This window comes from Pinus tabuliformis, chromosome J (assembly GCF_031772625.1).
Source record: "Pinus tabuliformis cultivar Carrire ecotype Pingquan chromosome J, CPIR1, whole genome shotgun sequence".
NCBI lineage: Eukaryota > Viridiplantae > Streptophyta > Pinopsida > Pinales > Pinaceae > Pinus > Pinus tabuliformis.
In genome coordinates, this window is record NC_142295.1 from 676,232,608 (window position 1) to 676,246,959 (window position 14,352).

The 14,352-nt window shown below is 38.8% G+C and overlaps 1 protein-coding gene across 1 annotated transcript in view; it reads right to left on the bottom strand.

Annotated features, from left to right (window-relative positions):
• LOC149228665 (HEAT repeat-containing protein) overlaps positions 1–14,352 on the bottom strand; it is a 253,780-nt gene that overhangs the window by 146,084 nt on the left and 93,344 nt on the right. Inside the window, exon 5 of the mRNA XM_089378318.1 lies at positions 4,196–4,303. Within this exon, the coding sequence (XP_089234444.1) occupies positions 4,196–4,303 (108 nt within the window). The remainder of the gene's footprint in view (positions 1–4,195; positions 4,304–14,352) is intronic.

A 14,352-nucleotide genomic window follows, 5' to 3' on the forward strand; every position in this document is an offset into this window, starting at 1 on the left:
TCCCACGGATCAGTAGGGCTCTTACCTGGATGCCATAGGCTTGTGGCCTTTGGGATGTGTTGGGTGCTATGTATCTTTCCTTATGATGAGACTAATGATCTTTCCCTTAGGCTATGGGCCGAGAGACCTATAGATTGGTCGGAGAGATTGATCTTGACAGAGAGAGAGAGACTTGTACTTGTAATCTCTCCCTTAGGCTATGGACCGAGAGACCTATGGATTGGTCAGGGAGATTGATCTTGAGAGAGAATTAAAACATCCTCCCTAGCTCAAAGGGAGTGTTGGAAATATGGTAGCCATGGTCGGTATTTTCATCATGTGAAAAAATTGAAAATTTGAATTTAAATTTTGCCTCCTAAATAGCTCAAGTCAGCCTCCTATTGTTTAAGTTGACTGGGACCCTTGGAGGCACCCATTAGACCCCCTTTTGGAAGACTATAAATATTTGAGCCTCTCCTCCTCATTTGGCACATCAATCATATATCATTTTCTCTTTGTTCTAGTGAAGAAAGAAGGAGGAGGAGATTGGGAATCTCAAGGAGACTTGGCTCTTATTTCTTGTCAGCGATTATGTTATGGTTTTCTGGATGTATTAATGAACTTTGAACTCTCTCTCTCTCATAATGAAAGATATATGGGTTTTCAACTTGTGGGTTTTCAATGTTCACCTTGTGGGTTTTTCCTTGGCCTCGGGCCTAATTTCTGTGTCTCTTGTCTCATGCTTATTTTCTAGCGCTCTTTCATGTTTATTGTGAGCTGATTCGGCCTCCGCCAAACTGAATCAACCCTCTTCCAGCAACTTGCTAAGGGGTTTTCGACTATTCACACTGCTTGTACGACTTCCCTTTACCTGCCACTCCGGCACTAGAAAATCACTAGGAAACTCTCTAGAATCCTGCTCCCAAATTTTCTATTGCTCCCTCTCTCTAACGCTCTCCCTCTGGCTCGAGCTACGCCCTCATTGAATCTGAGAACTGGTAGCTCGATCTGCCAAGATAATTGATGTTTGATGTGTCTCTCTCCATTCCTTCGAGTTGCTCTTTTAATCTCTCGTTGAGTCTTCAATGGCCATGATTAAATGTGCATCAACGGCTAGGATCAATTAGAATTCATCAATAGACGTCTCTAGAGCAATCTCAAACATCCTTAATTAATTAACTTTAATTTGCCACTTTTCCTAAGTTAGACTTAGCAAATAATTTAATTATGGAAAATTAATTTAATTAAGGTGTTTCAAAGCCATATCTCATGAAACCATTTTTGGGTCTTGGAGATCTTGTGTTCCTTAGCCTCTTAGCGTCAACTAAGACTAGAAAACTTGTCTAATGCTACCATAAACTAACACTCCCTCTTAGTGAGGAAGGTGTTCTCTCCATCATACTCCTCTACATCTCTTGACCACGACGTAGGTGTCTGGCATCTGTTACACCTCCTTTCTTCACATCTCTCATTGATTTCACTCCCTATAACTGGAATCATTGTGAAGAAGTTAATCTGCAAACGTTATCCATCATGCTACTGCATATACTCTAATCTCTCTCACACTATTTCTTCCATTGCTCAGCCGCTATCACTGCACTAATGCTACATTACTGCAATAGTGAGTCTGATCTCACCCTATCTCCCTCTGAAACAGAACTGGGAAATATCCCTTGGATGGAAACTTCCATATGGAGTCTCTCTTTGGCTGGAACTGCTCCTACAAACTATAACTGGGCAATTCGCACTACCTCCAACTAAAACACGAATATCTTGCAACTACAACTAAAGACTCGATCTCTACTGGTCTACTATTTCACTGCAACTGGCTCTGCAAATGTCCCTTGGGTTTATGACGGTAACTAGCTTTGCACTATCTACTAAGCACCTATTTGCATCTAATTGGCTTTGTTATTGTCTCTCACGCATCTAACTGAAACTAGCTCTGCATCATCCCTCAAGATCTGACTGCGCCTTGTTGACATGTCGATCCTCCTACTACTTTGTACTATGCGCTCTCGTAGCAAAGGTGTTGATACATGTGAACAGCAACTAGATATGAACTTGACTTTCTGCTGCTCACCCATGGATCCCACCCATCCAAATATCTAAAGTATCACGCTCCTCCATCTGGAGGTATCGCTGCCATCAATGCAAATTCCTCCAATCTAGAGGTCAACTCATCTATCTTTGTCGAAGTTGTTGTTTGTTGTTGCCCCTTCTTGTCCTTCTTCCTCTTGGGACACTGGGTGACATAGTGACCGAACTCACCACACTCGAAGCATTTGACCTTCAACAGGTCCTTTTTTTTCTTCACTCCTTTTGAGTTTTCTCCCTGACTAGGACCCTTCTTCGCGTTCCCTTTACCTGCAAGGACTATGTTTTCTATTCTTCTTCCTCCTCAACTTTCGGTCCCTTGCCACTACTGTTGGTAGCTCCCTCGATGAGGCTGAGTCTCAACTCCTCCTGAGTGAAATCACTCCATAGGTGTTCCCATCCTACCAGTTGATCTTATCCAGTAATCCCCTAAACGAAAGTCCGTTATTCCTTAGTAAACTCGTTTAGATTTGTTCGCACAAGTTCACTGTCAACGGGTTTTTATCCAACAACTACAAGCTCATCTCGGACTCCCTGAATCCTGGTGAGGTAGGAGGTCACATGTTGGAATTTCTAAGTCTAACCCCTTATAAACCCTTCATGTACTTTCTGATTTATTCCTACCTACTTGTTCTGTTATTTACCATGTGAATACTGGAAATAAATACAAGTGCATGCTCAACACATTACAGATCATCAACTGAAGGAAACAGAAACAAGCACACAAGTGACACCATTGTTTTTGGATTAATGTCCTCGGAAAAACTCAATGCGAGAAAACCGATGCAGCTATCTGAGGGTTTGATTTATTAAGCAATTTCATAATATAATCTGGGTGCCAAATCCGGCTCACCCAACAGAGAAAAATCTCGGCAGTAGTACCTCTCTATTCGAAAGCAGATATTCTGGCTAAAACCCCGGATAAACACTCTGGTAGCTTTACAGCTCCAATCTGCACCATGAAACACCAGTGTCAGCCTCTAGGGACTGCGTCAACCTCTCTCTGGCCCAGCGTTAGCCCAGCGTCACTTTGGCTTTGCCTACTTCAGCCTATGGAGGCACTGCATCAGTCCTCTGGCCCTCTGTGTCACCCACGCTGGCCCTCTAAGGCACTGCGCAGATCCTGGTTGCCTTTGCGTGAGCCCTGGCTGGCTCTGCATCCCTTTCTCCGGCTATTGCGCTGATCCTCCCAGTGCTATCTCTGCCTCTCTGCTTCTGTATTCACTGCCCGTCAGCTGCAACTCTAATCACTCTCTCAACTTTCTCAGCAAACCCAGCCCCAGAAAGTCGAAATCTTGATCTCTTGGTGCGTTCTCCAAGTGACCCTCAAGCCTCCTCTTATACTTTTCTCGTTGACAAATCAACGGCCGAGATTAAGTCCCTAATCAACGGCTAAGATTAGATCTGACTTGATCCATGACTTTTGGACCATTCTAACACAGTTTTATATTAATTCACATTAATATTTTAATTTCCCTAAGTTTAGACTTAGGGATTCCATTAAAAATATTGATTATTTTAATATCTCCCAAACTGTTTAGAATCTGCCCAAACCCTTTCTGGGTATTGGAGATCGCATGTGCCTTAGCCTCTCCACCAATTTTCGTGGCTAGAGAACATCCGATGCTACCCCAAATCAACATCACGCTGTCACCCTTCTGCATCTTTGTTTTCCTCAGCTTCTCCTTGAGAATCATTTTATGATTCTCAGATTTCAACTTAGACAAACGCCAAACGCCAAAGAAATCGGATTTCAACTTAGAACCTCACACCCATCAGCATATGTGTAATATGTCTACGAAAGATATATCTACATCCATGCTTATATATTTTTAATCTATGAACACATGCATATGTATTGATTAGCGTCTTGTATCGCACACCAAGCAAATTACAATTTACAATCTCCTTGCACTTGGCATGCCAAATTATTTATTTCATTTCAAGCCATCAGTATATTGCCTGTTAGATAAAAAAACATCTGAAGACCATAAAAACCTCATAAAGTGATGTTACCCAAAAAAGCATATCTTGAAGAGCTTGTAATGAATTACCTATTCAACACATTATTGGAAAAGATATTTTTGAAGTTGTTGATTCATTCAACAAGAACAATTACCTCTGCTGCCTCCACAGTTGAAGACAGATATTGAAGGTAATACCGCCGTAATGCATCTGGTACACATGCTGCCCTATTCTGCCAAACGTCAAGATTCTGATCTGTAACCTGTATCATATGTTAAACATGATGATAAATTTTAGATGAAAAATTAGATCTGAAGATAATATCCTTAGAAGAAACTTCAATCATGAAATTTTAACTAAAATACAAACAAAACAACAGATTTAGACAAAAAATCATATTTTTTAGAAATGGCAATGTCATGCAACCTTTCATGGAAAGTTTATTCTTTTCCAATTGGAAAAAATCAGAACCAATAAAGAGAGAAGGCCGGACAGATTTCCACCCAAATTGGCATTTTTAGTAAAGATGTAGATTCTTGATAGATTGAAGCCAAAGCAGACACACTAGCTCACCATGCTTATGTACAGAGTTAACCATGGGATTGAATTATGGTTCAATAATTTATCTGTTGGAGTATAACAGAAAAGTATAAAATATATGGTCACTTTATTAGTGCCATATGACCAATGTAGAATTATAATGTTAAGGCTAAGGGATTGGTGATCAAACACCATACTCAAATTAAAGCGTTATACAAAGATGGATTCTTGAAAGATTATTAAATGAGTGTGATATTTCAAATGTTGGGTAGCCTACCTTGCGATCCCATAGATGTACCTGCTGCAGCATCATTAGTGTATGTGGCCTTTAAGAAGTTGTTAAACTTTAATTTGATGAGTAGAGATGTAAAAAAATCCACTGTAAATAAGACAAAACAAAGATATCCATATAGGATAAAAGTATTTAATATAAGTTGAAAGATCATGTTACAAAAGCTCTTGTGACGATCTAGATACTCATTGTTTGATCACAAGCCTGGAGGATTCTGACCCTTGGGTATATGATCATTAAAATTATTAGCATCACTCTTTCCCCTTATAGGACATGACCTCAAAGCATGGTTAGGACAAGCCAGATCTTCGTTCCTTCTCATACAGCTTTTGCTACTCTTGATGTTGCGTTGCCTAAGGGAACAAGATGGTAAGAGCTTCAAAGTTTTAAACAAAATTGTTATTATGAAGGGGTCAATTCACCTTAATGTTTTTCAGAATTAAATGATGAGATGATTGAATAGTACTTCTTCAACTGAGATTCTCAATATATCTTCGGAAACAAGTTGAATTGGTATCTCAATATTTAGGAATGTGGACTGAGTTTTGTCTTGAATAATATTTGGTATATTGATTATTCCATATGATGACCTCCATGATTAGAGTGACAACAGGATCTAATAATTTATAATCATTTTGATATTCAGCAACCAAGGATGAGGGTATCAACACCTTTGAGATTTCATATGACTTCATTAGGTACAAAGAATAGAGCTTCAAAACCAGATAGGTAGGGTTAACTTGTCAATCAATGAAATATTGATCTTTTTACTATAGTAAAGATTTCGCTAATAGAAACACTTAGTTTTACACTTTTATTGCATTTGTGACGGTTTTCCTATTTACAGCTTATGCCTTGACTTTCACAAGTACTATTTACTCAACTAGATCTGTTAACATTTCTTTGTCAATCTCAGGAATAGATATGTCCTTTCTTCAATTGTTTTACTTCAATAAGTAAAGTTTGACATTGCTTCCTTAAACATGAGATTTCTTTATCTTTCCCAAGTAAGAATTTTCCATGCTTCTGTTAATTTTATTTGAAATCTTGATTATGTTGTTGTGAAACCCAATCATTTTGCTCATATTTTACCACCTTATGTTTTAAATGATAAACTTCATCATTGAAGCATTTGTTTCTCCTTTGCATTTCTTTAATTTGTTTGTAAATTATTCACGTCAATTAATATTTTCTTACAACTTATGATTTTGATGCCCTTGTTGCCCCTGTCGTTAACGTCATCACTTCTGTACTGATATTTTTACTAGATAACTTGACACTAAGTGGGCACACAAAGTGCGACGCTTCCCCTATATATATATATATATATAAAATACTTCTTTGTCCTTGTCAACTGTCAATACTGCACTAAGAACTGTATAAAACACCTTATAGCCACATGTGAGATTACACTATTCGCAATACTTCAGAGAGGTAAATTGACAGTTATATCTATTTTGTTTGTTATTCTTATGCTTCAAAATAGAATTGCATTGATGATTATGGATGATGGTTGTGAGCCGGTACTCTTTTTTTTAGACTCGATATACATTGATTATCCTTTTTCCCTGGATGGCCCTTGATGATGTATAAGTTTGGCAGCACCAAAATAATTTGTGTGGGGAATTTCTGATTTTTTGCTGGACTATAATAACTCGATCTCATTTTTTCCTTATTTTTAAAGGAGCAGAGTAATTGTTTCGCAAAAAAGTTGGTCACCAGCCAGTGGTAATAATTATAATGGCCAAACGCTGGATTTTAGACTGGCTTTGAAAATAAGTTGCCAAAGGGCGAGCTGGAACAATCTCCAATACCAATGTTACGAACACTTTAGCCTGACAACTAGAGGTGTAAAATCATCAAATGAAGATAATGGAAAATTCAGAAACCCATATAGGATGTATGTACTCAACATTCATAAGTAATGTTGTTACATAAGCTCTCATGATGACATAAATACTCATTGATAGTCACAAGGCTGAAGGGTTATGACCCTAGGGCTTATTATCATTATTGAATGTAAACAAGGCAAAAACAAGAAACGCATATAGGATGAATGTATCTATTACTGGTGAATAATGTTGTTACAAGAGCTCTCGTGATGACATAAATACTCAATGATAGTCACAAGGATGAAGGGCTATGACCCTAGGGCTTATAATCATTATTACTATTATTATCATTTATACATAATCTATAAATCTTATGTTCGACATTTTCATGTTTATTTTATCCTAGAACAATAACAGTAATGTATCTAAGAGTAATGATGCAATGTCATAACATGAGCAACAGATCATCATAATAAGATATGACATTTAAGTGATCGGAACAAGATGGTCGTCCACACCGTGATGCTCAAATCAGGGTTTGTAGGGTTTGATTTGAATACCATAGTAGAGTCAAGGTTTGTTGGATTTGATGCATTTTGGCTCTCTAAGGGTTGGGCTAAGAAGACGATGGGGAAAGCGCTTCCAAATCTGAGCAAACCTAATCCGAAGGATGCCCAGGGCTCAAAATCGTCGCTTGCACAAGAAAAGAAGCCAAATGCTCCCAAGCCCAAGATCGAAAAGAAATCTCCAATCGCGAATCCTAAAGCACTTGCAACCAAAGCTCCCGCAAGGGCCCCTTCCAAGACCTCTAAGCCCACGACTCCAAAGAAGGTCGAGAAGTTTGCAACTCCAAAGAGACCTACGAAATCCACAGCTCCAAAGGCAGCAATTCCCAAAGCCAAAAAACCATCTGTCACGGCTCACCATAAAGTCAGCTACTATGAAATGGTCTTCTACGAAAACAATTAGAAAGACAACAGCTCCCAAGGATGTGAAGAAACCTACTCCCAAGATAGTCGGTGGGGCTACAAAGAAAGCCAAGAAAATTTAGAATGAAGCAGATCGGGAAGGAAAACCCCCTCACACTCCTCCAAGATCAGGAAATTTGTTTGAAGATCTTTCCCCCATGGCTTGGTTTTCTTGCCACTCAAATCGTCAATGTTCCAAGGAAGCGGAAGTACCAAATTTTTCAACAAGGATCAGATCACATATCAGTAGTCTGTGTGTCATGGTCATCTCATTCTGCAAGTTATATATTTTAAATGATCTTAGTAAAACCATGAGTGAATTTAATGACAAATTCCATCCTAGGAGGTATTTTAACCTCACTGATTACCTAAGTTTTTCGACACGGCTAATCAAAAGAGTTTTTTCCCGCCAGCTTAAGCCCCCAAAGCTCGGGTGAAATTTATTTTCGAATTATTAGGTGAGTCCTAGTGTTTTAGTCGAGTGATGTAAAAATGGTTTGGGAATAATTTAAGCTAATTGGCTAAATTATTTTAATTACAAATCACTCGGTTTACTAGATCATATTAAGTCGCAGATGAGTTGTGTCTTGAGGGTCTAAGACGAAAGTGTATTCCCTCTTTGAGTCTTGTAAAATAAAAATCATATGCATTAGAGGGTTGGAAAAATAATTAATCCCCTCATGTTTAAATTAATTAATTTTTCTAGCAAAATAAAATTAAATCCTAATCCAGAAAATTAATTAATTAGAGCCAAAATTAAATTGTCTACAAAAATAAATTCTCCAAATAGAAAAATTCGTAGATCTTGAAAGAATAAATTTTTATAATTCCTCCACCGAGGGAATATTGTCTTTTTCAAGAAAAATTGGACCATTGGACCTTGGTAATTAAGTCAAAGTCAAAATTTTGAGGAAATTAACTCTAAATAATTAATTTTGAGCTAATTAAAATGGAATTAAATGATAAATTCGAAAATTCCTCAAAAATAAGAAATCAAGGGCCAAGATTAAAAGATTTTGAAGTATTTATCAACAGCCAAGATTATTTCGACAAAGATCAAAGAAACTAACCATTATTTTTCCGTTTTGAGGATTTATCTATAAATTAGAGAGTCATTTGAGTCTCTAGTCATCTTGATCTCTGGCTGGAATTGTTGTTGAAGCACTGTGTAAACTATTGTCTCGCTGGTAACTATTTTTTCTATCATAATAAAAGACTTTGGGGTGCAATTCAAGGTGTTCTTGCTTATTGATTTGTGGTATGTGTTGACTACGGGCATCTATATGTTGGTTGAATATTGATAAGATCTGTTTTCTCATTAAATGGAGATAAAATCATACTATTGATAGTTTTGAGCTAATCTTAGGTGATGTGATTCCCCATGTGATCTAACAAATTATTTTTTGAGATAAATACATAATGTTTGCAGGGATTTCAGTCCTTAGCCTCCAAGTTCACAAACTTAGGCAAGAACCATTGTTGCTTGGATCTCTAGTTTTTATATGGAGCATTTAATCTTCACTTGGGCTATAGTGAATCATTAATTTTTTTGAAGCATTTTAGTCATTCTTTCAAGTAAAAAATATTGGAAATTTTATTTTCTCAAAATCCATTTAAAAACCCATGTATATTTTGTAAATTAAATTGTAAATTAATTTTTCTAACTTGGTTGGGGTTTGGGTGTTTCTATTTTTATTTTTGCAGGTTAGATCAAGGAGTTAAGTGGAAGAAGAGCTAGATCTAGGCGAATTAAGGTCTCAAAATTCATATAGTAAAGATGGCCTCCAAGAGATTTATTAGACATTGGCCCACACACATCGGAATGAATGAGGTCTAATATCTCCTTAGACCTTGTATCATTGATTGTAAAAGGTTTCCTACTATTCTTTGTCAAAGCACGTCCCTTACATACTCTTTCACGATCTCCCTTGATGTTGGGGATGCCTTTTACCATTTGACTAAGAGAGGGTATTATCTTGTAATGAATATGCCCATATCTTCTATGCCATAGTTCGATAGGGTTGATCTCCATGTGAACTAGGGCTTGAGGAGATGGTGTTATAACTCTATATAGTCTTCCTTCACAAACTCCAATAACCTTTGCCTTTTCAATACTTGAATCCTTTCCCCAAACCAAAACTTTACCATCTACAAAGGTAACCCTATCTCCTTTATCTTCTAAACAAGAAATGCAAAGTAAATTCTTTTTCAAACCTAGGACATAGAGCATGTTGTTGAGGTGTAGCTTTGCTCCACTTTCCAACGTTAATGATGTACATCCAAGGCCCTTGACTACATAGTTGTTGTTGTCTCCTAGCTCCACTGCGTGTGATGATGGTTCCCTTGATAGAGTATGAAGTTGTCCACTTTCTCCAGACATATGTCTTCAGGCTCCACTATCAATGATCCATGCATTGTCATCATCAAGGGTACTTGTAAATACAAACAAGAACATTTCACTCTTGACTCTTGATTGTAGATGATCCTTCCATTCCAGCTTGCTGCAACTTTCATGATATTGAGACCCCTCGTCAAATAACTTGCCATAGAGGGAGTAACATTTTCTTTCAAGACTAATTTTCCCTTCTTCAAGTGATTGCCAACAAAATGATCTTCAACCTTCTTCGACATTAGCTTTGATTCCATGTTGAGAAATCAATGCTTGGAATTAGGGTTTGATTCCTCTTTCTTGATAATTACTTGTGAATTATGTTGGCTTCTTTTGCTTCTTTATTAGTTTATCTTTTATCAAGCAATTACCAAATTATATGTATATGAAGACCACAAGAACAAGAAACATAAGATGTAGGCACTCAATCAGGGCAAAACCCCTTCAAAGGGAAAACCCAATCCAACTCTTCCACTAGTAGATTCAGATCAAGATGAGACAATCCAAGGCCCTTTACACCTAGACAAAGACCTCCAATCACCAAGTAAACCCTTCCCTTTCATAGATGATCCCTATAAAAATATCCAAGTGATAGCTTCCAAATAGCAGCTTCAATCCAGAATTTTGGCCCCCAGCAATAGATTTTCGGCCCCTAACTTCAGAATTTCAGACCTGCAGTAGATTCAGAATTTCGACCCCAACAATTGCCTAGAAGCTTCGCACGTGTGAGAGATAGATAAACCAAGAACTCGTTTTAGGTCTTCCCAACTTCTTTCGTCCTTCTCCAGCTACTTTGCCCTCTTTTCTACTTCTCTTCCTTGAAGATCGAACTTGTTGAGTGAGTGCTCAAATAGGTTGAACTGCCTCTCTATATATAGCCTTTCTGTTGGGCCAAATTTCCCTAAGGTGGGCCAACCTCATGGGGACAGGGCCGACTTGGTGTGGAGGTGACAATAACCATTTTGACTCAAAAATAAAAAAATAAAAAATTACATGATACAAAAGCCCAAGAAGGGTCTAATAAAAATGACAATGACTCTAATGACTCAAGACAAAACCTAGAAGCCTTCAATGGAGGCTTTGACCTAGAAAACATTGACCCAAGCATGAAACCCATGCTTTAATAAGTCATTTTCTTTAATAATAAAATTTCTTTTAACAAGTACAATTATGAAAACCAATAATAGTTACATTCTTCAGCAGGAGAGGGCAAAGGTAAAAGCAAGCATATGTAAGGCTCCCTTTTCATGTCTCTTTTTTTTTCTTGGATAATCATGGTTTTATGTTTTAGTGGTTAGTGTTATTATTGTTGGAAGTGATATTTTTGAAGGCAAATATTCACACATGAGAGAAGACTAGGTGTGAGGATTTCATCCCTCCTTACCCCTTGAAGTAGTCTTCATATTCGGAGAGATTTATGTTGTAATAAAAATTTGACGTCTCATGTGCTAATGACTATTTTAATCCTATGAGATTGGTATTTTAGATTGAACTTGTTGTTTGGGTTGTCCATTCATTTGAATGCTTGTCTTTCTTCGTGATTTTTCCTTATCATCTCATGTTATGGCTCTTCCCTCACTATTTGAGTTGCATGTTAATTTGTATTTAACACATTGGTTGTGATGGTGCATCTAATACTAGGGCTCTCACTTACCCTCATATAACCTAAAATCCATTTGGACTAGTCATGGCACATCAATGTATGACCATGTCTTCCCCATATCACTACAAGCCCTTTTTGTTTGTATTCCTTGACTTAATAACCCTTTGATTGGCACTAGTCTTAGCAACCCACCAACTACTTAAATCTAAAGTATATCTTCCATCTTTGTTTTGTTAAGTCTAGTTCTCCATCTACACTAGAGATTTCATTGCATAAATTAAGTAGCCTTGTCTTAGGGAAGCCCCCCTTTGCGAACCACCTCCCAAAATTTTGCCTTACCTTCGTTTTGGAGCCTCCCTACCAACCATACTCAGCAACATGTCTTGCCTTGTCAAGTACACAAGCTTCAGTGATTTTCTAGCAGATTGCCAGCCTGTGCATGATAGCTTGTTGCACCCCCCTCAAAAGCCATTTCTCCAGACTTAGTCCAACTGCAGGCTGAACAGCTCCCCCAAGAAATTGCGCAATTCTAGAGGGGAACCAGCATTCCCTCTAGAAATTGCGCAATTCTGTCTGGCAGCGTGTTAGGCTCCAGAATTGCACAAATCTTCCAGTCAAGCTTCACTGAGAAAATTGCGCAATTCCTCCTAGCAGGACTGCTCAGCCCAGGAATTGCGCAATTTTGGGCAGCAGTCAGCTGCTCAGCCCAGAAATTGCGCAATCCTTCTGGGCAATCAGCCCAGCTCCCTCCCAGAAATGCGCAAATTTTCCCCTCAACTGAGCAGGCTGTTGCATGTGCCATTGAGTTGACCGGTTCCACCCAGGATCGAGAAAACTTGACTTGCATGCATGGGTTGCCTTTTCCTAGAATAGCAAAAAGAAACATGCAAAAAGCATCCCTATATTTTAGGGAGCTATTTTTAGCAACTGGAGGTTACATGCAAAGATCGTTTTAGAATCTTTCCTCCAAGTGTTGCTTTTTCCTAGATTTGTGGCATGCACATCATGAGCCTCAAACTTATTTATTCGATGCTTCAGAGCTCACTTATTCACATCGATCTTGGAGCTCTGACATCCCACATCACATCCAGGAGTCTTTGACACATCTAACTCAGCTATTCATGGGTAAGTCCTATTAACTTGTCTTTTGCAGCATTTCTGTCGCTTTTTGTGTTTTGGCTTGTGTGAGTGTTCTTTGCTTGATTTTTTGTGAATGCTTGTTGTCGTTTACATGCATACTAGCTTGTACTAGCACTGTTTCAGTTTTCGCATCCCACCGCTATCGCATGCATGAAGTTGTTTTGCACCAACAGTGGCCCATTCGGCGACTCGCTTCACCCACATGCATGTTGTTTCGTTTTCTGAATCTTTCACTCATTGTTTACATGCACGATCATTCACTCCTGCTTATGCTTAGTATCGCCATGCATTCACATTCACATTTGCTTTTAGTTGCCCGTCGGTGGGTCTAGCAGCCTTGGCCTAGACTCTACCTCAGCAAGACAGCGTTGCGTAATCCTGAGAGGGAAGGCTCTGTCTTCCTCTCAGGAAATGCGCATTTATGCCCAGTGACTGTCCTCTAGCCTTGCATTGCACAATTCTGAGGGACAATGACTGCTGGCCCAGAAAATTGTGCAATGCAGTCACTGGGCATGCAACCATTGCCAGCGGAAATTGCGCAGTTCCAGCAGCTAGCACGCCAGCCTAGATTGCGCATGCGCAGTTCCAGCAGCTAGCACGCCAGCCTAAATTGTGCATTGCGTAATTCCAACAGCCAACGAGCCTCCCAGACAGCCCAAACTACCTTTTGCGTAGTTCTCGCAGCCAGTGTCCCAACCTCCCAAGAAAAATTGGGCAATCCTTGTCAGTCAATCCCCAGGCATGTTGCATTTCGTTCCTCAAGTTTGCTTTGGCTTTAGCTGACAGATTTCTTGCCATGCATGTTGCTTTGTCTCTAGATCTAGCAAGTGTTCGTCCGCCTCTTAGCAGTTCGAGATCACTGGACTCCAAAAGAGCAGGATCAAAGGACACTAACTATTTATACATAATTTTTTAATGAGATTTAAAAAGCAAATAAAAGGTTGCCAGTAAAGGCTATTGCAGCCACATGGGCTGCAAGGATTGTTTAAGCCCTCAAGGGTTTGCATCATGTGGCAAAACCCACACTGCTCAACCTTTTTTAATTTTATCTTAATATATACGTATATAAAGAACAAATAAGTCCTATATGGGTCCACATAGCCTGACAGATGGGCAAATAATTTCCTCCCTATTTTTCTAATATTAGTAAACTAAGTTACCTGACACATCCCCCCATCCCCTGATGTCACAAATCCTTCGTGTCAGACATGTCACGTTCATGAAGTGTGTCAGACACAAGTTTGGCGCATGTCCCAGGCACAGGACACAAGTCAAAGTCGTGTCTGGCACGTTCCAGGATCATGTCCCTGTTCCAGACATGTATCCACTGTAAAGTGCCCTCCATGCAGTTTATACCTCTTTCGCTCATTTGTTCACTGTTTTGGAGCTGTGGAAGCATTTGGAGTGTGAATCAGGGAGAGAAATGAGTTTTAGAGGAGATTCAAACTTCAAATTGCAGGTAAGTAAATTTGTTATCCAAAAAAAAAATATTTCTGCTAGAGCAGTCTATTTTTTCTTCATAACACAGCAATCATGGCTCAATCAAG